This window comes from Erinaceus europaeus, chromosome 2, assembly GCF_950295315.1.
Source record: "Erinaceus europaeus chromosome 2, mEriEur2.1, whole genome shotgun sequence".
NCBI classification, from domain to species: domain Eukaryota; kingdom Metazoa; phylum Chordata; class Mammalia; order Eulipotyphla; family Erinaceidae; genus Erinaceus; species Erinaceus europaeus.
This window is the reverse complement of record NC_080163.1, coordinates 2,472,346-2,493,597: the sequence shown is the minus strand read 5'-3', so window position 1 is coordinate 2,493,597 and position 21,252 is coordinate 2,472,346. Positions and strand designations below refer to the sequence as shown.

The following is a 21,252-nucleotide window of genomic DNA, read 5'->3' as shown; positions in this document are numbered from 1 at the left end:
GTCCTCAGTGGGGGGCCGTGTGGACTTTGACGACTTCGTAGAGCTCATGGCCCCTAGGCTGCTGGCAGAAACGGCGGGGATGATTGGTGTCCAGGAGATGCGGGACGCCTTCAAGGAAGTGAGTTCGGGTCCCCGCAGGTACGGGTGGGGAAACCCTGCCCCCCAGGCCGCTCAGTTTGTGCTGGGCCCCTGGTCCCAGTGTAGCTGCCAAGGCCCGTGGCATTAGAGGGTGGTAGAAAAACTTAATATATATAGTGTTTTTTATTTACCTTTATTTATTGCATAGAGATAGCCAGATATCAGGAGGGAAGGGGGAGATAGAGAAGAAGAGAGACAAAGAGGCACCTGCAGCCCTGTTTCACCACCCTGAAGTTTTCTGCCTGCAGGCAGGGACTAGAGGCTTGAACCTGGGTCCTTGGGCACTGTAACATGTGCTCAGCAAGGTGGGCCACCACCTGGCCCCAAAACTATATATTTTGAACACTTGCAGTGGACCAGGACCCCTGTGTCTTTCATCTTTTTATTACTTTATTTTATTTTATTTTTATTATATTTATTTTTTACCAGAGCGCTGCTCAGCTCTGGTTTATGGTGGTGCGGGGTATTGAACCTGGGACTTTGCAGCCTCAGGCATGAGAGTCTCTTTGCATAACCACTATGCTGTCTTCCCCGCCCTCTTTTTATTTATTTTTAAATCTTTAATTTGTTTTTATTGCCACCAGGGTTTTTCTCTGGGGCTTGGTTAACTGTATGGTGTATCTACTGCTCCCCGTGACTACTTTCCCCTATTTATTTATTTATTTATTTATTTACTTATGTGTTTATTATATTGCCACCAGGGTAGTGGCACACCTGGTTGAGCACACACATTACCATGCTCAAGGACCTGGGCTCAAGCTCCCGCTCCCTCCTTCTCTACCCCCACTTCCCCTCTCAATTTCTTTGTCTATCCAATAAATAAATATAAAAAAGTGAGAGAGAGAGAGAGAGAGAGAGAGAGAGAGGAAGAGGAAAGACACCACAGCACGAAAGCTTCCTTCAGTGCGGGCTTGAACCCAGGTTGCATGCATGGCAAAGCCCCATACTGTCCAGGTGAGCTATTTTTCTGGCCCTGGCACTGAATTTTTAATTCAATCTCATTTTGATTGGTTTTAATGAGATGATCTCAGTTCCATTTAGCCGACAGAATAGAAACTCAGTTGAGTTCCATTACAACTGAATAACTGATTCTGCTATTAAAACTGATGTCTTCAATGTTTTTTATCTTTATTTATTTGATAGAGACAGCCAGAAATTAAGTGACGCTCTCCTTCTGCAAGTGGGGACTGAGGGGGCTTGAACATGGGTCCTTACGCATTGTAACTTGTGTGTTCAATGAAGTGCACCACCACCCGCCCCATTAAAACTGATTTCTTTTTTAAAAATCTTTTAAAATTTTTTTAATTTTCCCTTTTTGTTGCCCTTGTTTTTTTATTGTTGTAGTTATTATTGTTGTTGTTACCGATGTCGTTGTTGTTGGATAGGACAGAGAGAAATGGAGAGAGGAGGGGAAGACAGAGAGGAGGAGAGAAAGAGAGACACCTGCAGACCTGCTTCACCGCCTGTGAAGCCACTCCCCTGCAGGTGGGGAGCAGGGGGCTCGAACCGGGATCTTTACGTCAGTCCTTGCGCTTCATGCCTCGTGTGCTTAACCCGCTGTGCTACCACCCAACTCCCTAAAATTGATTTCTGTATGTCTGTGATGAGAGAAACAGCAGGAGAAAGAGAGGACCAGAGCATCATTCTGGCATATGTGGTTCCGGGGATCCAACTTGGGACCTCATGCTTGCAAGTCCTTTGCTCTGCCCAGGGTACAACCCTCGTTAGCTGCCCTCAGACAGACTGATTCAGTTGTGGGAACATGTTCATTTGGAGCGACCTGGGTATGTGAATCTCCCTTTGCAAGCGCACATTTTATGAAGCCTAAATATGAGGATTCTTGAGACATTCAGTGTCTGCACTGAAGCATGCTGCAAATGGAAAGTAATTAATGGGGTAATTTAACACGTAATGCACCAGAGAGCTGACCTAGGTGGGTGCCTGCTTAGCCATGGCTGAGGCCCAGTTCGAGGCCCAGTACACCACTTGGAGCATTAAAGCTCTGGGGGAAGCTTTGGTGTTCTAACGCCTCTGTTTTTCTATAAAGCAGTGAAGCCTGGACACACACACACACACACACACACACACACACACACACACACACACACACACACCAGTGCGCCCACACTCCCCTAAAGTATCTTTAATGAGTGTGCTAAGTATATGCTAAGTAAGTACCTAGCATAGCAGTGTTTACCATGCCATCTGTGTACTAAGTGCTATAAATCCCTGGTATACATAAAACAGTGCAAAATGGCTCATTAGTCATTTTTAAATTGCAGCCTGGCCGGGGGTGGGGTGGGGGCGAGTGTGTGGCACAGTAGCTAAAGCTCTGGACTTAGCATGAGTCTTTGAGTTCGATTCCAGCATCACCTGTGCCAGAGTGATGCTCTGGTTCTCTCCACTCTCTCTCCCTCATGCCAATAAATACATAACTCTTGCCATGTGCACTTAACCCGCTGTGCTACCACCCCACTACAAATACATAACTCTTAAAAATTTCATATTTCATATTTGTTATATTTCAGATATGTTAGATTAATAGAGTCCATTATTAAATATTATTTTCATTTGTTTCTTTAAAACCATTGTTAATATAACTGTTTGACTCTTATTTACTTTTTAAAAAAATTTTTTTATATTTATTTTCCCTGTTGTTGCCCTTTTTTAAAAAAATTTATTTCTTTATTGGGGAATTAATGTTTTACATTCAACAGTAAATACAATAGTTTGTACATGCATAACATTCCCCAGTTTCCCATTTAACAATACAACCCCCACTATGTCATTTATCGTTTATTTACTTTTTTTTTTACCAGAGTGCTGTTAAGCTCTGACTTATTGTGGTGCTGAACTTTGAATCTCAGAGCCTCCAGCATGGAACTCTTTCTATGTGATCACTGTTCTAGCTTCCTGTACCTAAATCTATTTAAATATTAATTAATTAATATTATTTAAAATATTCATTTATTAATGAGAAGGAAAAGAGAGAGAGAGAGCCAGAGCATCACTCTGGCACATGTGATGCTAGGGATTGAACTTGGGGTCTCATGCTTGAGTCCAAAATTTTATCCACTGCACCACCTCTTGGGCTATTTATTTATTTTAATGAGCACTGCTTACCTCTGCTTTAAGCATGTGCCAGTGATTGAACCTAGGGCCTGGGAGCCTTGGACTGTTGTACTAGGGGTGGTGCTATCTTCTGGGTCTGAGAACTTTAAAAAATTTTTTTTATATTTATTTATTTTCCCTTTTTGTTGCCCTTGTTGTTTTTCATTGTTGTTGTAGTTGTTATTGATGTCGTTGTTGTTGGACAGGACAGAGAGAAATGGAGAGAGGAGGGGAAGACAGAGAGGGGGAGAAAAAGACAGATACCTGCAGACCTGCTTCACTGACTGTGAAGCGACTCCTCTGCAGGTGGGGAGCCAGGGGCTTGAACCAGTATCCTTATGCCGGTCCTTGCGCTTGGCGCCACCTGCACTTAACCACTGCGCTACCCCCCCTTTTTTAAATAAATATTTATTGAGGGGAGTTAGGCGGAAGCACAGCGGATTAAGCACAGGTGGTGCAAAGCACAAGGACCGGAGTAATGATCCCGGTTCGAGCAGGGGAGTAGCTTCACCTGCAGGGGAGTCGCTTCCCAGGCGGTGAAGCAGGTCTGCAGGTGTCTGTCTTTCTCTCCCCCTCTCTCTCTGTCTTCCCCTCCTCTCTCCATTTCTCTCTGTCCTAGCCAACAACGATGACATCAGTAACAACAATAATAACTACAACAATAAAAAAAACAAGGGCAACAAAAGGGAATCAATAAATAAATATTAAAAAGATCTTTAAAAAAACAAATATTTATTTATTTATTGGATAGAGCCAGAAAAAAATGAGGAGGGAGAGAGAGATAGAGAGGGAGAGAGAGAGAGAGAGAGACACTTGTAGGACTTGCATCACCACCTTGTGAAGCTTCCCCCTGCAGGTGGGGAGACTAGGGGCTGGAACCCGAGTCGTACATGTGCACTCAACTAGGTGTGCTACTGCCTGGCTCAGGACTTTTGTTGTTTTTTCTCCTTTTTTTTTTTTCAACTTATTTATTTATTTGCTTTTGTTGCCCTTGTTGTTTTATTGTTGATGTTGTTCATTGTTGGATAGGACAGAGAGAAATGGAGAGAGGAGGGGAAGACAGGGAGGGGGAGAGAAAGATAGACACCTGCAGACCTGCTTCACCGCCTGTGAAACGACTCCCCTGTAGGTGGGGAGCCGGGGGCTCGAACCCGTATCCTTCTGCTGGTCCTTGTGCTTTGTGCCACCTGTGCTTGACCTGCTGAGCTACCTCCCGACTCCCCTTTTTTTTTTTCCTCCTCCAGGGTTATTGCTGGGCTCGGTGCCTGCACCATGAATCCACCGCTCCTGGAGGCCATTTTTTTTCCCCCTTTTATTGCCCTTGTTGTAGCTTCGTTGTGGTTATTATTATTGCCCTTGTTGACGCAATTCGTTGCTGGACAGGACAGAGAGAAATGGAGGGAGGAGGGGAAGACAGAGAGGAGGAGAGAAAGACAGACACCTGCAGACCTGCTTCACCGCCTGTGAAGCGACTCCCCTGCAGGTGGGGAGCTGGGGGCTCGAACCGGGATCCTTACGCCGGTTCCTGCGCTTTGCGCCACATGCGCTTAACCCACTGCGCCACTGCCCGACCCCCCCCCCTTTTTTTTTTTTAACCAGAGCACTGGTCAACCCTGGTTTATGGTAGTGCAGGGGATTGAACCTGGGACTTTGGAGCCTTAGGCTTGACAGTTTGTTTGCATAACCATTATGCTATTAACCTGCCTGGGACTTTTGCTTTTAAGGGAACACAGTTTTCCTGAGTCGCTGTTACTGTCACTGCCTCTGGTTAGCAGAGACTGTCCCCTTTCTGCCCCTCAGTTTGACACCAACGGAGACGGGGAGATCACGTTGGGGGAGCTGCAGCAGGCCATGCAGAGGCTTCTGGGGGAGAAGCTCAGCCCCCGGGAGATCTCCGAGGTCGTCCAGGAAGCCGATGTGAACGGGGATGGCACCGTGGATTTTGAAGGTGACCTGGGGCGCGGGAGCGCCCGCCGCTTTGGGGATCCACCTCCCACCCCCTCAACTGATATTCTAAGGCAGCCATGCTTGCTCACCTGCCACCACCCCTCACGCCCCCAAGTGAAGTCTGGGGTTCAAGTGATAGGTTTTATCTTCCCACCATTTTCTACCTTCATCACTTGAAAGATGCATTTATGTATGAAAACATGCATGCACGTGTGAAAACACACACACACACACACACCAGAGTGCCGCTCAGCTCTGGCTGATGATAGCGTGGGGTACTGAACTTGAGACCTTAGAGACTCAGGCATGGAAGCCTTCTGCATAATCATTGTGTGCTATCTCCCTAGTCTTTTCTCTTTCTCCCTCCCTCCCTCACTTTCTAAACAGTGCTCAGCTTTATTGTAAGGTGGTGCTGGGGATTGAACTTGTAACCTTTGGGGTCTCAGGCATTCAAGCCCTATGCTCTTACAAGTGAAGCTAGGCCCTTGGCTTTGTCCTTGTCATTTCTGTATTCTCTATTTTTAAAAATTTATTTTATTATCTTTATTTATTTATTGGATAGAGACAGCCAGAAATCAAGAGGGAAGAGGGAGAGAGAGACAGACAGACATGCATGCAGCACTGCTTTACTACTTTCAAAGCTTTCCTCCTGCAGGTGGGGACCGGGGCTTGAACCCTGGTCCTTGCACACTGTAACATGTGCACTCAACTAGGTGCACCACCACTCGGCCCCTCATTTCTGTTTTCTCTATCTCATTCAGCCTATTTACTGTCCATTTGGCCATCTCACTGTATTGCAGAGTGAGCGCCTCACTCACACATTATTACATTCCTCCCAGGCTTCTTTTTCACTCTTTTTCACTCAGCCACAGACATACATGCAGTCAGACAGACAGGTGTACACACACACACACACACACACACACACACACACACACACTACTGAGGAGCCAGATCCTCAGGCCAAGCGTGGGCAAGGGAAGGACAGACAGACCTCTGGAGCTGGGGTGTGGGTGGGTGGTGAACCTACCACACATTAAATCGTAGCCAAGTCAGGAGCAGCCTGGGTTCCTCCTGGGATCTGCCCTTCCCTGCCACGAGACCACACTCACTGGTGACCTCACTGGCCATCTTTGCTTATCAGTTTAGTGGCACTTACAGGACTGGGGGGATGGCTTGGTAGTGCAACCGACTTTCAGGCCTGAGGCACCAGAGGTCCCAAGTTCAATCCCCAGAATCACCATAAGCCAGAGCTCATCAGTGTTCTGGTAAAAAGTAAAAAAAAGAAAAAAGAAAAAGAAAAGAAAATAAATTGAGAGGTTGAGATATAGCTCACCTGGTAAAGAGAACACTTTACCCTGTGTGAGGACCCAGGTTTGAACTCCTGGCCATCAGCTGGGAGCACCATGCAAAGGGCACACTTCATGAGCACTAGGGCAGTATGGTAGTGTCTCTCATTTCCCCCCCTCTCTGTTTTTGACTATTTTTTTTAAAAAATTAAATCTTTATTTATTTATTGGCTAGAGACATCCAGAAACAGAGGGGGTAGGGGGGGATAGGGAGAGAGACACAGACCTGCAGCCCTGCTTTACCACTCATAAAGCTTTCCCCCTGTAGGTGGGGACCAGGGGCTCGAACCTAGGTCCTTGCACACTGTAACATGTATGCTTAATCAGGTGTGCCACCACCCGGTCCCATGGTGTCTCTGCTCTCTGTGTCACTTATAATTTATGTTATAAAAGAAAGAAAGAAAGGAAGAAGGAGGAAGGAAGGAAGGAAGGAAGTTTTTTGGGAGCTATGGAATTGTGCAGTAAAACCCTGGTGGCAAAAAGCAGATAAATAAATAAAGTACTTATTCCTTCAGGATTGCTGGAAAAAAAACCAGAGAGGTGTCATTCGCCGCTTCATGTGTCTAGTAAGCCTGAGACTGTTAGCCTGTCTCAGAAACCATGAACACAGAGACAGAGATTCTCAAAGCCCCGTGTAAGCTTGGGCTTGTGAGGGTCCAGTGATTCCCCAAAGATCACTGATTCCTACCTAATATGTAGTGAAGGACTATGATGGTAATAATAATAATAGTAATAATAATAATAATAATGACAACAGTAGCAATAGCAGATAATGGCAGCTACTCTTGCAAATAGGTGCCTCACTAAGGTGTTTTTTTGGCAGAGTTTGTGAAGATGATGTCTCGCTAAGAAGGTTCTGGAAAGCCCCGTCACCCTCCCTGGCCTCATGGAGCAAGCACTTTGCAGGACTGAGTCCCCAGGGCATCTCAAAGTGGAGGGTGCAGGGTGCTGGGCCTGTCCCTGCCGCCAGTGTGATAGCTTTGCCAGAGGAGCCTGTGGGTAAGGGGAGGGCAGACAAGGTGTCTGCAGGACTGGATTAAAGGAGGAGGGATTTCTGGTTGGACACACGAACCACCCTAGGGTCCATTTGCTTCTTCCCAAATCCCAAAGGCAAAAGATGTCCTCAGCTGCGTGTAATCCTACATCTCTGTGGTCTCCTGAGTCACTCCTCCAGCTTCTCTGATTGAGACCCGCAAAAACAAACAGCCAACCCTCCCCAAACAAAAACCCACCCAAACCAAATCAACAACACAAATAATAACAACAAAACAAGCAATAAAACTGAACCCCCAAACACCCCCAGCCCCCTTCAGTTTAACAGTACCTCCTCCTCACCCCCCAACTGCTACAACCTCCCAGTGAAGAGAAAGACCCATCAGTCACTAGCTGCCAGGTTCCTGGTTTGGGAATGGCTAATCAGATGAGTTTCCCACCCTCACCTTCCTTCTTCCTCCCACCATTTTTTTTTTTTTTTTGGCTCCCTTTCCAGGAAGTCTGTTTCACGCCTCTTCTCCTACTTCCTTCTCCCTGTATAAGAGCCACCACTGAATTAAACCGCAGATCTGGATCAGCAAAGGTTTAGGCCCAGTAGGTCCTGGGGGAGTTAATCCCCTCCCTGCATAATGTCATCCTGCCAGAGGCTGGGAGACAGATAGCTGGGCGGCAAATCCAGCCTCACTGGGGCTGTGTGCCTGGTACAAACTGAGCTGAATTAAATGAATTAAAATGACCCCTTCCCTTCCCCTTCTTCTTCCTTTCCCTTCTTCCTCTTCTCTCTCTCCTCTCCTTGTCTTTCTTTTCTTTTTAAAATATTTTTAAAAAATATTTATTTATTCCCTTTTTTGTTGTCCTTGTTTTATTGTAGTTATTATTGTTGTTGTTATTGATGTCATCATTGTTGGATAGGACAGAGAAATGGAGAGAGGAGGGGAAGACAGAGAGAGGGAGAAAAAGATAGACACCTGTAGACCTGCTTCACCGCTTGTGAAGCGACTCCCCTGCAGGTGGGGAGCCGGGGGCTCAAACTGTGATCTTTACTCCCTCTGGTCCTTGTGCTTTGTGCCGCCTGCACTTAACCTGCTGTGCTACCGCCCAACTCCCTCTTTTTTCAACTTCAGGAAAGTGTCATACTGCTATAAGTCCTCAGTTTTCCCCACGTGGTTGCCAAACCTTTTCTGGAAGCTCCCTGCCTGTGTGTGCTATACCCTGTATGTGTGTGTTTGTGTTAGTGTAGGGTGTGTGACCATGCAGAATGCACTGATATGTGTGTGCATGGTGCACTCATGACGCTAGTGCACATTGTGTGTGCACACAGCATGTGCACATGTGTTTGTGTGTGCACTGGCCCTCCACTGGACAGGAAGCCTGCCCTTTTCCTCAGTCTGACCTTGTCAGCTCTATGCAGCTGGAAGTATCTTGGTCCTCCTGCTTCAAACCCCTACTGCCCCAGGTCCCCGCTTGAGAGCAGCACCTCCCCAGAAAGCTCCAGAATAAAGAATTCATTTCATGCCTTCCTCCGAGTCTGTCTCCTTTCTGGAATATATGGGGTTGTCTGGGGCAGAGGCCTCTTCTGGGAAGCTGTAGGTGGACGGAAAGGACTCGGCCTGCTGTGTTTCCTGACCTCTGCCTGTGGCCCCCTCCCTGCCTGCCCCCATCCCTCCTCCTCACTGTATATTTATTTTTATTACTTTAAAAAAATTTATTTGATAGGACAGAGAAATGAGAAGGGGGTGGGGAGACAGAGAAGGAGAGACACAGAGAGACACTTTTAGACCTACTTCAGTGCTTGTGAAACTTCTCTCCTGCAAGTGGGGAGTAGGCGCTTGAATCCAGGTTCTTTCTCTACTAGGTGCCCCTCCCTCAGGCTCCCCTCACTCTCGTTTTAAGCCTCATCCCTTTTCTTCACACCTCCCTGCTCTGTTTTCCCTCTTCTGGTCCCTCCCGAGTCAGGGATGGAAGGCACTGCCTGGCTGCCCAAGGTTCATGGGAAAGACTCATACTGCCCCCCCCCCACCTGTCTTGTCACAGCAGACACCTGCCCTTACCCTAAAAGAATAGAGGGAGACAGGATGGGGTGGTGGTGCACCTGGCTGAGCACACATGTTACAATGTGCAAGTACCCAGGTTCAAGCTCCCAGTCTCCACCTGCAAGGGGAAAGCTTTGCAAGTGGTGAAGCTGTGTTGCAGGTGTCTCTCTGTCTCTCCCCCTCTCTATTCCCCCTATCTCCTTTGATTTCTGGCTGTCTTTATCCAATAAATAAATGAAGGTAATAATAACAATAATAATAGAGGAACAGAGGAAGGGCTGGGGAGACAGCATCATGGTGGTGCAAAGAGACTTTCCTGCTTGAGGATCCAAGGTCCCAAGTTCCATCCCCTGCATCACCATAAGCCAGAGCTGAGCAGTGCTCTGGGAAAACAAACAAACAAAGAAGCAGTAGAGATAGCAAAGGTATATGGAGGACACCCTGTACCCCCTCCCCCACCTCGCTGAAATGCTAGGGACACCCCTCCCTGCTGAAGCCAGTGCCCCATTACCTGGCAGCAGGGCTGACCGTGTAGGACCCTGACAATGACTGAGCAGCATGGTAACCCCACAGAGCACAGAACTGGACCGGCCTAGAACGCAGACTCAGCAAACACACCCCATCAGACCCTGGAGGGTCAGAGAGATCACTCACTGGGTAGGGTTTGTTTATGCCTTGGCATGTGCGTGACTCTGACAGCCCATGGCTGATGTTACGGCACCAGGGGTTGCTGTAGTGTCTCTCCCCTCTTCTCTCCTCTCCTTTCTTCTCCCCTCCTCTTCTCTTTGTCTCTGTCTCCAAATCTAAATGAAAAACTTGACTTGGGAGTGGTGAAACCATGCTGGGGTGAGGCCCTGGCTCGGAAACTAAATAATTAGCTGACCAACTAAGCAACCTAAATAACTGAAATAAAAAACAAATCAAAGCACATCCAGAGGACAGGCAGGAGGGAGAAGGAAGAGGAGGAAAATAACAAAGGACTTGATACCTGGTCTCATGAGGAAGAAGGATCTGTAATCAATGATTGATGTCTGCCTTGGGCATGAGATGAAGGAAGTGGGACAGCCATGTAATGAGTCTCCAACCCTCTGCTCACTCACCAATTCCTTTATTCATAATTTCGTTAGTACCTATAGTGCTCCATCCACATTTGTGACCTCCCAGGAGAGGAAAGAGGCTGTGAGGACCCCCAAGGGTGGCTGAATCTGGTCTCCCTGCGATTCTGCCACCCCAACCCCCACCTCCTTCCCCACAGGCTTGGGTCCCTCATTGTGTCTCTCATCCTGGGAAGCAGCAAAGGCAGCACTGGAGTCAGTTTTGGACTCCTTTATTGAGGGGGAGGTCATGCCCCATTCTCCCTCCATTTCTCTCCAAGGACTCCATGACAGAGCAGAGGTGACGGACAGGAGAATCCTAAAGGCGATGATCTAAGCTTGAATAATGCGGTGAAACAGTGAAGGCAGGCCCCAGATGCCATCTGCCAGTGTTGTTCCTCCTCCCCTTGAAAACAGAATTGAAAGCCAATGCTCAGATCATGGTGTGCACCGGCCCCACGTGTAGGGGAGCACTGGAAGGAGCAACAACCCCACTGTCTGCGGCAATAAATGATGTCTCCTGCACAGACTCCAAGCCACAGGGCTGCTCCCCTGCAATGGTGTTGGCCCCTGGCACCGCGTGGGAACACATGTGGGGACAGAGAAAGCGAGACTTTGTGGGTGGAAGAGACATAATGTGGGGGCATGAACCAAAGTGACTTCCCTGGGGGCTGAGCAGGCAGGTGCCTGGGCTTACCTGGGTCTCAGCAGTACACCCAGGTGTGGTCCTGGTCGTAGTCATGGGAGGTTGCGCACCAGGAGAGGTTGCTCTTGGAGCCTTTGCTGGTGCAGTTGAAGTAGTTCTTGTTCCTGTAGTTGAATGGGAAGTGGCAGGGGATGCCAGGAACCAGGGAGGAGACTCCTAGAGAAGAGGGGCGAGGCTGAGGTCACCCAGTGATCTTAGATCCAGCAGTATGCAGAGAGAAGTGCTTGGCTCATCGATGGGGAGGAGTGTCTGCAGAGCCCTGATGTAGGGACTAGAACTTTGACTCACTGACATTGATCTCATGCTGTAACAAGGAGACAGGACTTGTGGAAGACTGGTGCATTGTGAACCGCTGTCATTTAAAAGAGAGGCAGGTTAGGGAGACAGCATAATGGTTCTACAAAAAGACTTTCATGTCTGAGGCTCCAAAGTTCCAGGTACAATTCCCTGCATCACCATTAGCCAGAGCTGAGCAGTGCTCTGGTTCTCTTTCTCTCTCCCTCATTTAAATAAACAAAACATTAAAAAACAAAAGAGAGGGAGTCAGTGGTAGTGCAGCAGGTTAAGTGCATGTGGTGCAATGCTCAAGGACCGGCATGAGGATCCTGGTTTGAGCCCCCGGCTCCCCACCTGCAGGGGAGTCGCTTCACAGGCGGTGAAGCAGGTCTGCAGGTGTCTTTCTCTCCCCCTCTCTGTCTTCCCCTCCTCTCTCCATTTCTCTCTGTCCCATCCAACAACGAGACATCAACAACAATAACTACAACAACAATAAAAACAAGGGCAACAAAAAAGGAATAAACAAATATTTAAAAAATATTAAAAAAAATAAAAGAGATGCAGGAGGGGTCAGGTGATGGCACACTTGGTTGAGCACAAGTTACCATGTGCAAGGACCTGGGTTCAAGCCTTTAACCCCACCTGCAGGTGGAAAGCTTCACAAGTGGCAGAGTGCTGCATGTCTATCTCTGTCTCTCTGTCTCTCTATCTCTATTTCATCTCTATCTTCCTTCCCTTCCCTTTACCTCCCCTTCCCTCCCATCCCATCCCATTCCCTTCCCTTCCCTTCCCTTCCCTTCCCTTCCCTTCCCTTCCCTTCCCTTCCCTTCCCTTCCCTTCCCTTCCCTTCCCTTCCCTTCCCTTCCCTTTCCTTTCCTTTCCTTTCCTTTCTGGCAATTGTTGGTACAGGTCTGGTGTGTGGGACCTTTTGCTTTCAAGTCCTGTGCTTTACTGCTGCTGCACTATCTCCCCAGTCCTCTGTTCTGCATTCCTTTCTTTACTCAATATATTGTGGTCTGGGAGGTTGTGCAGTGAATAAAACACTGGACTCTCAAGCATGTGGTCCTGAGTATGAACCCTGGTAGCACATGTACCTGAAAGATGTCTGGTTTTCTCTTCTCTCTTTATTAATAAATATATTAAAATATATGTCTATATATTGTGTATATGTGTATATATGTATCTGTATCTCTGTATCTATTGAATTGATTCTTTTTCCTTTTGGTTCTTTGCTTTTAAAAATATTTTATGTGTTGGGGCCAGGTGGTAGTGCACCTGGTCAAGCACACACATCACTGTGCAAGGACCCGGATTCAAGCCCTTGGTTCCCACCTGTAGGGGGAAAGCTTCATGAGTGGTAAAGCAGGGCTGCAGGTCTCTGTCTCTTTCCCTCTCTGTCTTCCTTTCCCTTCTCAATTTCTCTATATCTCTATCCATTAATAAAGAAATAAAAATATTGTATGTATTTATTGGCTAGAGAGGGAAGGGGAGATAGGCAGAGAGAAATACCTGTAGTCCTGCTCCCCACCTGTGAAGCTCCCCCCACCTTGCATGACTCTCCTGCTCTTGGAGGATTCTTTTATATTTTTATTGTAGATAGTGAGAAACAGGGAGGGAGAGACAGAGAGAAGAGACACCACTGCATGGCTCCCCCACTTGTGAAGGCTGGGGGTTTTGAACCCATATCTTCACACCGGGTAGAGGGCCCTACTGGAACAGCCATGGCACCGACTCATCAAGATGCCCTCAGATGGGGCCTGCCCCTCTCATCACCTGTCTCCCCAGAAACTCTCAGTGTCTGCTGAGCCACTGAGCATCTCCCCATGCCCCCTTTGCCCCATCCCCAGATTACGGATGTCAGCGCAGAAGCTCCACTTCCCATCCTGGTCCATGTTCTCGGTGGTGGGGCACCACAGCTTACTGCTGGTGTCCTCCAGGCATTCGGCCACCACATTGTTTCTGTAGATGGAGGGGAAGATGCAGGGCTTGCTCAGGGAGTTGCCCCCGTACTCTGCAAAGGACCGTGGAGAGGCTGTGGGTCAGGACAAGGCTGGTACTCCCCGGGACCCCATGCCCTCTGACCGTTCCCATCTGTTGAGGCAAGTAAGGCCCTGCTGGGGGGATGGACTGAGGAGGATACCTCAAGTGTGCCAGGCTTGTATTTGCCGTAAGCGTTAAGTGGCCATGGCCTAATTATTCTGCATGGCCAGCATAGATCTGTAACTTCTCTCAGGCGTGGATAGGAGTCAACGGAGCCAGAGCTCCAGGCCACAGCCATCTGAAACCTGATGTGGATGAGGGGTACCTGAGCCGCTGACATTGCCGCCACTTATCTATGGAGCTTCCTTTAGGCACGTTAGTTAAGAGAGAGCTTAAGGGGGGCTGGGTGGTGGTATTCCCTGTTGAGTGCAAGGACCTGGGTTCAAGCCCTCTGCCTCCCCAGCTGCATGAGGGAAGCCTCCTGAATCGGTGTTGCAGGTGGCTCTGTCTTGTTTTTTTTCTTTCTTCTCTCTCTCTCTCTTTCTTTTTTTCTCTCTAGCGTTCTCAATGGGATTCAGTGCTGGCACTATGAATTCACTGCTTCTGGTGGCCAAGTTTTCCATTTTTACTGGATAGGACAGAGAGAAATTGAGAGAAGAAGGGAAGTTAGAAAGGAAGAGAGAAAGATAGACATTTGCAGACCTGTTTCACCGCTTGTGAAGCATCTTCGCCCTGCATATGGGGAGCCAGGGTCTCAAACCCGGATCTTTGCTCAGGTTCTTGCACTTGGTGCTATGTGCACTTAACTGGGTGCACCAACACCCTGCCCCTCACTGTCTCTCTCTCTCTATGTCACTTTCTTTTTTCATCTCAATTCATGTCTCTATAAAAAGGAAAAAGAAAAGGATGACAGAGGACCTAGTGGGGGTTGTATTATACGGAAAACTGGGAAAAGGTATGTATGTACAAACTATTGTATTTACTGTTGAATGTAAAACATTAATTCCCCAATAAAGAAATTTTTAAAAAAGGCAAAATAAAGGTACAAAAGGAAAAAGGCCACCAGAGTAGTAGATTCATTGTGCAGGCAACAAGGTCCAGCAATAACCCTGGTGGCAATTAAAAAAAAAATCTTGGCATAGGAGTAAGATTCAATGTCGAAGTTACTTCGGAATGTATGCTAGGACTAAGCACTGAAAGAATCTAGTTATTATCAATTCTGGAAACCGAGATTGCTGAAAGGGAACACCAGTTCTACAGTGCATGGCTTCATGTCTCAGAATAGTGTTTTTTTTTTGTGTGTGTGTGGGAACTTGACCTTGGGACATTCCTGTTCCTTGGGGTTATTACTGTTTATTTGCTGACAGGACACTTAGTTCTTAGCATATCTATCCTTGTCTCTCTGTTCTCCACCCTGCCACCCCCATCCCCTCAGGAGGGTTATTTCTGTCCACCCTCCTCCCCTCCCAAGTAGTTCATCCTAGCCCCAAAGCCTCACCATTTATCTCGCAGTATTTCCACTGCTGCACCTCATCGAAGCTGGAGGTTACTGAACACCAGAGCTTTCCAAAGAAGCTGCCTTCTGTGATGCAGTTGCTGTGCGATTTTCCTCGGTAGATGAAGGGGAAGATGCATCGGGCATTATCTGTAGAGGGAGAAGTATGTGAGGGATTTTCTCTAGATGTTCACAGATCAGGGAAAGTTAATCATTCATCCATCCATCCACCCATCCATCCATCCATCTATCCATCTATCCATCATCCACCCATCCAACCATTCATCCATCTATTATCCATCCATCCACTCAACCTCCAGTCTACTCATCCACTGATTGATTCATCCACCTATCATCCATTCACCCATGCATCCACTCATCCATCCATTTAACCACCATCTACCCACCCATCTAAACAGCCATCATCTACCTACCATCCATCCATCCATCCATCCATCCATCCAAACATCCATCTATCCATCCACCCATCTACCCACCCACCTGATCATCCATCATCCATCCATACACTTATCCACCCACCTACCCATCCATCTATCCATCCACTTATCCACCCATCATCCATCCATCCATCCAACTATACATCCATCCATACATCCACCCATCTACCCACTCACTTAACCATCCATCATCCATCCACCCATCATCCACCTATCCATCCATCCGTCCATCCATCTATCTATCCACCCATCTACCTATCCATCTATTCATCCATCCACCCATCCACTCATCCAGCCATTCATCCATCTATTATTCCATTCACCCACCTATGCATCTATCCATCCACCCATCTACCTATCCATCTATCCAACCATCCACTAATCCAACCATTCATCCATCTATTATATATCCATCCACTCATCAATCCATTCATCCACCCAACTACCCATCTACTCATCCATTGCTTCATCCACCTATCATCCATTCACCCATGCATCCACTCATCCAGTCATCCATCCATCCGTCTACCCACCCATCTAAACAGCCATCATCTGCCATCCATTCATTCATCTATCCATCCATCCATCATCCATCCATCCATCCATCCATCCATCCATCCATTCATCCATGTACCTACCCATCATTCATCCATCAGTCACCCTTTTATCCATCATCCACTCATCCAAGACAAAGCACTGTAGAAGGAGAGGAACCTGGGTTTTTAAAACTCCCAGCCCCATTGGGGTGGGGGTGGGGATTTTGCAAGGCATCGCTAAGACAGTTAAGGGGAGGGGGATGCATTGTGGGAACAGCCCCTTTCTCAGCATGTGTGCACCACTGCAAAACAAAACCTTTCCCCATTACACAGAGGAGAAGAAATGCAGAGTCCTAGCTGGGCTCTGGGCTGCCAGGCAGTGGGTTTCCCTTTGGGGAGCCTGGGTTCTGGGTTTTGGAGAAATCTGGGGGTGAGGGGAGAGGACTGGCGGTGCCTCACCTTCTGTGGAGCAGCGCCTCCACTGGCCATCATACACGGCTCTGGTGGCGCACCAGGGGGAGAAGCTGTTCATCCTGGTGCAGGAGAAGAAGGTGAAGCCCTTGTAGGTGAAGGGAAACACGCAGGGGTCTTGGCTACCTGAGGAGCAGAGACACGGTGGGCTGGGGGGGAGCCCAGTGAACACTTGGTTTGGTGCTTCTGTTGGTGGGAAGTCTACTTAGAAAGCAACTGTCTGTCTATTTACACCAGAGCTCTGGTTTCTGGTGGTGCTGGGTGTTGGACCTGGGATCTTTGGTGCCTCATGCATGAAAGTCATTTTGCACAATCATGCTATGTCCCCATCTTTTTTTTTTAAAGTTAATTTCTTGAAATTTTAAATTGATTTTTATTATTTATTTCTTTTGACCAGAGCACTGCTCAACTCTGGCTTATGATGGTGCTAGGGATGGTGCTAGGTGCTGGAACTTTTCTTTTTGCAAAAACCATTATGTTATCTTCCCCCAGGGCCCCTCCAATTATTATTTTTAAAATTTTATTATTTTTTTAATGGGAGAGGTAGCTGGGGATTAAACCTGGAGTCTTAGAGCCTCAGGCACCCCCAATTATTTTTAAATGCACATTTTAGTTATTCTGAGAATAAGCGAGAAAAAAAATCAGAGCGTCATTCTAGTACATGTGATACTGGGGATCAAGCTTGAAATCTCACAGTTTTAAAGCCACTGTGCCAACCCTGGACTACTGCTCAGAAAGTGATTTTTTTTTTGTTTGAAGCAAATTTAATTTATTGTTATTATTTTACCTTTATTTATTTATTGGATAGAGACAGCCAGAAAATGGAGAGGGAAGAGGGAGGTAGACAGGGAGAAAAACAGAGACATCTACAGCACTGCTTCACCACTCACAAGGCTTTCTCCCTTTAGGTGGGGAGCAGGGGCTTGAACCTAGGTCCTTGTAAAATATGCATTCAACCAGGTGTGCCACCACCTGGCCCCAAATCTATTATTATCTTTATAACCACTGGGGTTGTTGCTGGGGCTCTGTTTTTGCATGATGACCATTTTCCCCCTTCTCACTCTCTCTCTCTCTGTCTCTCCCTCTTTATATTTATTCTGTCTCTCCCTCATTTCCTTTCTATCTTTTTCCCCTTCTTTTTTTTTAAATTAAAAATATTTATTTATTTTCCCTTTTGTTGCCCTTGTTTTTTATTGTTGTTCTAGCTATTATTGTATTGTTACTGATGTTGTCATTGTTAGATAGGACAGAGAGAAATGGAGAAAGGAGGGGAAGATAGGGAGGGGGAAAGAAAGATAGACACCTGCAGACCTGCTTCACTGCTCGTGAAGCAAACCTCCTGCAGATAGTGAGCTAGGATTTGAACCAGGATCTTTATGCTGGTTCTTGCGCTTCGCACCATGTGCGCTTAGCCCGCTGAGCTACTGCGGACTCCCTTCCCTCCTTCATCTCTCCCTCTCCCTCTCCCTCTCCCTCTCCCTCTCCCTCTCCCTCTCCCTCTCCCTCTCCCTCTCCCTCCCTCTCTTTTTCTCTTTGTTTCCAGGGTTATTGCTGGTGCTCGGTCCATGAATCCACTGCTCCTGGAGGTCATTTCACCCCCCCTTTTGTTGCCCTTGTTGTTGTAGCCTTATTGTGGTTATTATTGTTGTTGTTTGTTGTTGATGTCATTTGTTGTTGGATAGGACAGAGAGAAATGGAGAGAGGCTGAAAGACAGAGAGGGGAAGAGAAAGATAGACACCTGCAGACCTGCTTCACAGCCTGTGAAGCGACTCCCCTACAGGTGGGAAGCCGGGAGCTGGAACTGGGATCCTTCCACCAGTCCTTGTGCTTTGCGCCACGTGCGCTTAACCCACTGCGCTACTGCCTGACTCCTCCTTCTTTCTTTTAAACAAAAGAGCACAGGAGTCAGGCTCAAGGCTTTACCTGGACAACTGTATCAAGTATTGATAGAATTTAACAGCAGGGTTTTCATATTTAATTCAGTCTGCTTGCTTTGTATTGATTTGCACTTCCTTTTTCCTGCTTGGCCAATCTATCCACCTTTCCCAGGCCACCCCTCCCTTCCTGCCTTGGGTCTACTCACCTGTGCTTGTCTGGGAGGAGCAGAGCAGAAAGGTGGCCCATCCCAGGAGGTACTGGGGGGAGCGGGTCATGGCAGCAGGCCTCGTCTTCCTGGACTGCAGGAAGAAGGCACAGGGTTTGTTCCTGGGGTCCCCACCTCCCCCATGCACTCACACCCAGCTGTGGGCAAGAGAGAGATAGGGAGACACACACACAGAGGATGTGAGCTGAGAGGCTTGACCAAAGTTCTCATTCATCTCACCATCCTGACAGTCCTAACTTCCTGCAATCACAAGGGGGTGTGGTAGATAAAGACCTACACTCTCACATGTGAGGTCCTGGATTCAGTTCCTGGCATTGCATATTGCCAGAGGGATGCTCTGGCTCCTTTTTTCATCCTCTCTCTCCTTCCTCTCTCTTATAATCAATCCATAAATCTTTATTATTATTTTTTTAAGGGGCCAAGTTCTTCTTCTAGCGTTTGCCAAGGGGCCAAGTGATCTGTGTTCATTCAAGATTCTTTTTATTAAAAAAAAACCCCAGAGTCTGTACCATAATATTTATCCTGGAAGTTCACCCGTTACCACTTCTCCCCTCTTCTTTTCATGATCTTCACGTCTATTTAAAAAAAAAAATTATGTAGAGACAGAGAGGAGACAGACAGAGAGAGGAGATGGAGGAGAGAGAGGAAGGGGGAGAAAGAGAGAGAGAGAGGGAGGGAGGAAGAAAGAGACAGAGAGAGAGAGAATAACACCAGAGCTTCCCTCAGTGCAGTGGGGGGTGTACCTGGGCTGCACACATGGCCAAGCAGCGCACTGCCCAGGTGAGCTATTTCACCAACCTCTGCCTCTGTTTCTCACTTCCTTTGATTTTGCTTATACCTCAGGGCCTTTGCACTTGCTACCTTTCCTCCCTCCCTCATACTTGCATGGCTTGCTACTTAGTGCAAGAAAGTGGATTTCTGAAGCTATGTGGAGTCCTTATAAGGTGATATTTCTGGAATGTCGTTGGTGAGTCTCCTTGGCTCATGCTGTGACTATTAATAGCAAATATCTGAGAGATGGCTCCAGGTCAGAGGTGAAGCGTCAACTTTGCTTTCATGGCCAGACACCCACGCCTGGAACACTGGGACAGGACCTAGGTAAGTGCCGGAACACTCTGGTGCTTTGGAGAACTCCGTGTCTAGGATCCTGGGTGTTGAGTGGGGGCGGGCAGGCATACTGAGGGCTTTAACCCCATAGCCTGGAGGGGGTGCAGTCTCCCCAAACACCAAATGAGGGAGAATAAACCCCAGCTCAAGTTCTGGTTATAAACACAGGCTAGGGCCCTTTAAACATCACAGTTTTATACTTTTATTTTATTTTTTACTTTTTAAATTTTTATACCATATCCCTGCTCAACTATGACGATGATGCTGGGGATTGAACCTGGGACCTCAGAGCTTCAGGCATGGACGTCTTTCAGTGTAAGTGCTATGCTGTCTCCTCAGCCCTAAGTGTCAGACTCTTGTGCTTCCCCCATTCTTTTTGTTCATTGGATTTGAACCTTGGGAAGAAGTGGAGAAATGAGAGCCTGATGACTTTCACTGAGTGAGGTGTAGACTTTGGAGAGGCTTTTGATGAGTAACACGGGAATCACAGGAGCAGGAGAGAGTTCACCCAGTTCAGTGCATGCCTTGCTATCCACACGGCCAGGTCTGAGGCCTGGCACCGCGTGGGACTGCTACAGCGCTGGTGGGAGCTCTAGTGCAGCGGTCGCTCTCTCTCTGTCTCTCTCTTTCAAAATTTAAAATGGAAACACTGTTCCAGTGAAATGGTGTATGTGTGTGTATGTGTGTCCAACGATGGAAAGAAAAGAAAGAGAAAAAAGTAAAGAAAAAGCGAGGGAAGACAGGACAGAAGATGGAATCCCGGTGGTGAAGTCATTGCAAGTGTACCTGCTTTGCAACTAGTCATTAATACCCACCAGCAACAGCCTCTGCCGACTGCAACGTGCTCTCCAGCACCCACCGTGTTTATAAGAACTGGAGGTGGCACCCGCCTTCCTTCTAGCCCCTGGTACACTCCATGGAGGCAGCCATAGCTCCGGTGCTGTGGCCTCACTCTCCCTCTTTCAAAAGTCAGCCACACGCACACACACACACACACACACACACAGAGACATACACAGACACACAGGGACACACACACAGAGACACACACACTGGGACACACACAACACACAGACATACACGAGACACAAAGAGAAACATACACGGACACACACACACAGACATACACACACAGAGACACACAGACACACACTGAGACAGATACACACAGTGTGTTTCTTCTCGAGGACAGAGCTGCTGTAGACAACCTTCTCCTGCTGTGGGGGCCAGACCTCAGTTCTCATCCCATCCCTGGGGGGGCTTAGTTGGGGTGTACCTTTGAGTGGGTCCTGCTTGGCCCTCGATGTCCCCACGTGTCCTCTTTAAGATTCTGCTTCCCAGATGGCTGCTTCCTCTGGGGCTTGATCTGGCTGTTTCAGCCCCACCCCGCAGGATGGAGCTACAGTCCCCACAAAGGAGGGTTTTCTGTAAGGGAGAAATCAGGAGCAGTCTG

At 47.7% G+C, this 21,252-nt stretch overlaps 2 protein-coding genes across 7 annotated transcripts in view; one reads left to right on the top strand and one right to left on the bottom strand.

Moving 5' to 3' along the window:
• CABP5 (calcium binding protein 5) overlaps positions 1-9,027 on the top strand; it is a 17,368-nt gene extending 8,341 nt beyond the window's left edge. For both annotated transcript variants that reach the window (XM_007538336.2, XM_060173220.1), the window contains 3 exons: positions 9-118; positions 5,050-5,197; positions 7,369-9,027. In XM_007538336.2, the coding sequence (XP_007538398.2) occupies positions 9-118; positions 5,050-5,197; positions 7,369-7,394 (284 nt within the window). In that variant the 3' untranslated portion in view covers positions 7,395-9,027. The remainder of the gene's footprint in view (positions 1-8; positions 119-5,049; positions 5,198-7,368) is intronic.
• ELSPBP1 (epididymal sperm binding protein 1) lies at positions 5,072-21,252 on the bottom strand. Of its 5 annotated transcripts, none has more exons than XM_060173202.1 (7): positions 21,076-21,252; positions 18,672-18,765; positions 16,576-16,713; positions 15,126-15,272; positions 13,500-13,658; positions 11,363-11,527; positions 5,072-5,202 (listed from the first exon to the last, which is right to left on the bottom strand). In XM_060173202.1, the coding sequence occupies exons 2-6, from the start codon at positions 18,739-18,741 to the stop codon at positions 11,370-11,372; spliced, it is 672 nt and encodes a 223-aa protein (XP_060029185.1). In that variant the 5' UTR covers positions 18,742-18,765; positions 21,076-21,252; the 3' UTR covers positions 5,072-5,202; positions 11,363-11,369. The 5 variants fall into 5 exon arrangements, with proteins under 5 accessions (XP_060029185.1, XP_060029174.1, XP_060029167.1 ...); XM_060173191.1 differs by lacking the exon at positions 5,072-5,202 and adding an exon at positions 10,664-10,984; XM_060173184.1 differs by lacking the exon at positions 5,072-5,202 and adding an exon at positions 10,664-11,071 and having other exon boundaries at positions 13,500-13,606.

Bases quoted from the DNA above. Each gene is read 5' to 3' on its own strand.
- ELSPBP1 (XM_060173174.1), bottom strand. From the start codon at position 18,741: ATGACCCGCTCCCCCCAGTACCTCCTGGGATGGGCCACCTTTCTGCTC. The intron at 16,714-18,671 runs GTGAGTAGACCC...TCTGCTCCTCAG, and splicing joins CTCCTCCCAGACAAGCACAG to GTAGCCAAGACCCCTGCGTG. The intron at 11,528-13,499 runs GTAATCTGGGGA...CCTCTTCTCTAG, and splicing joins GAGCTTCTGCGCTGACATCC to GAGTCTCCTCCCTGGTTCCT.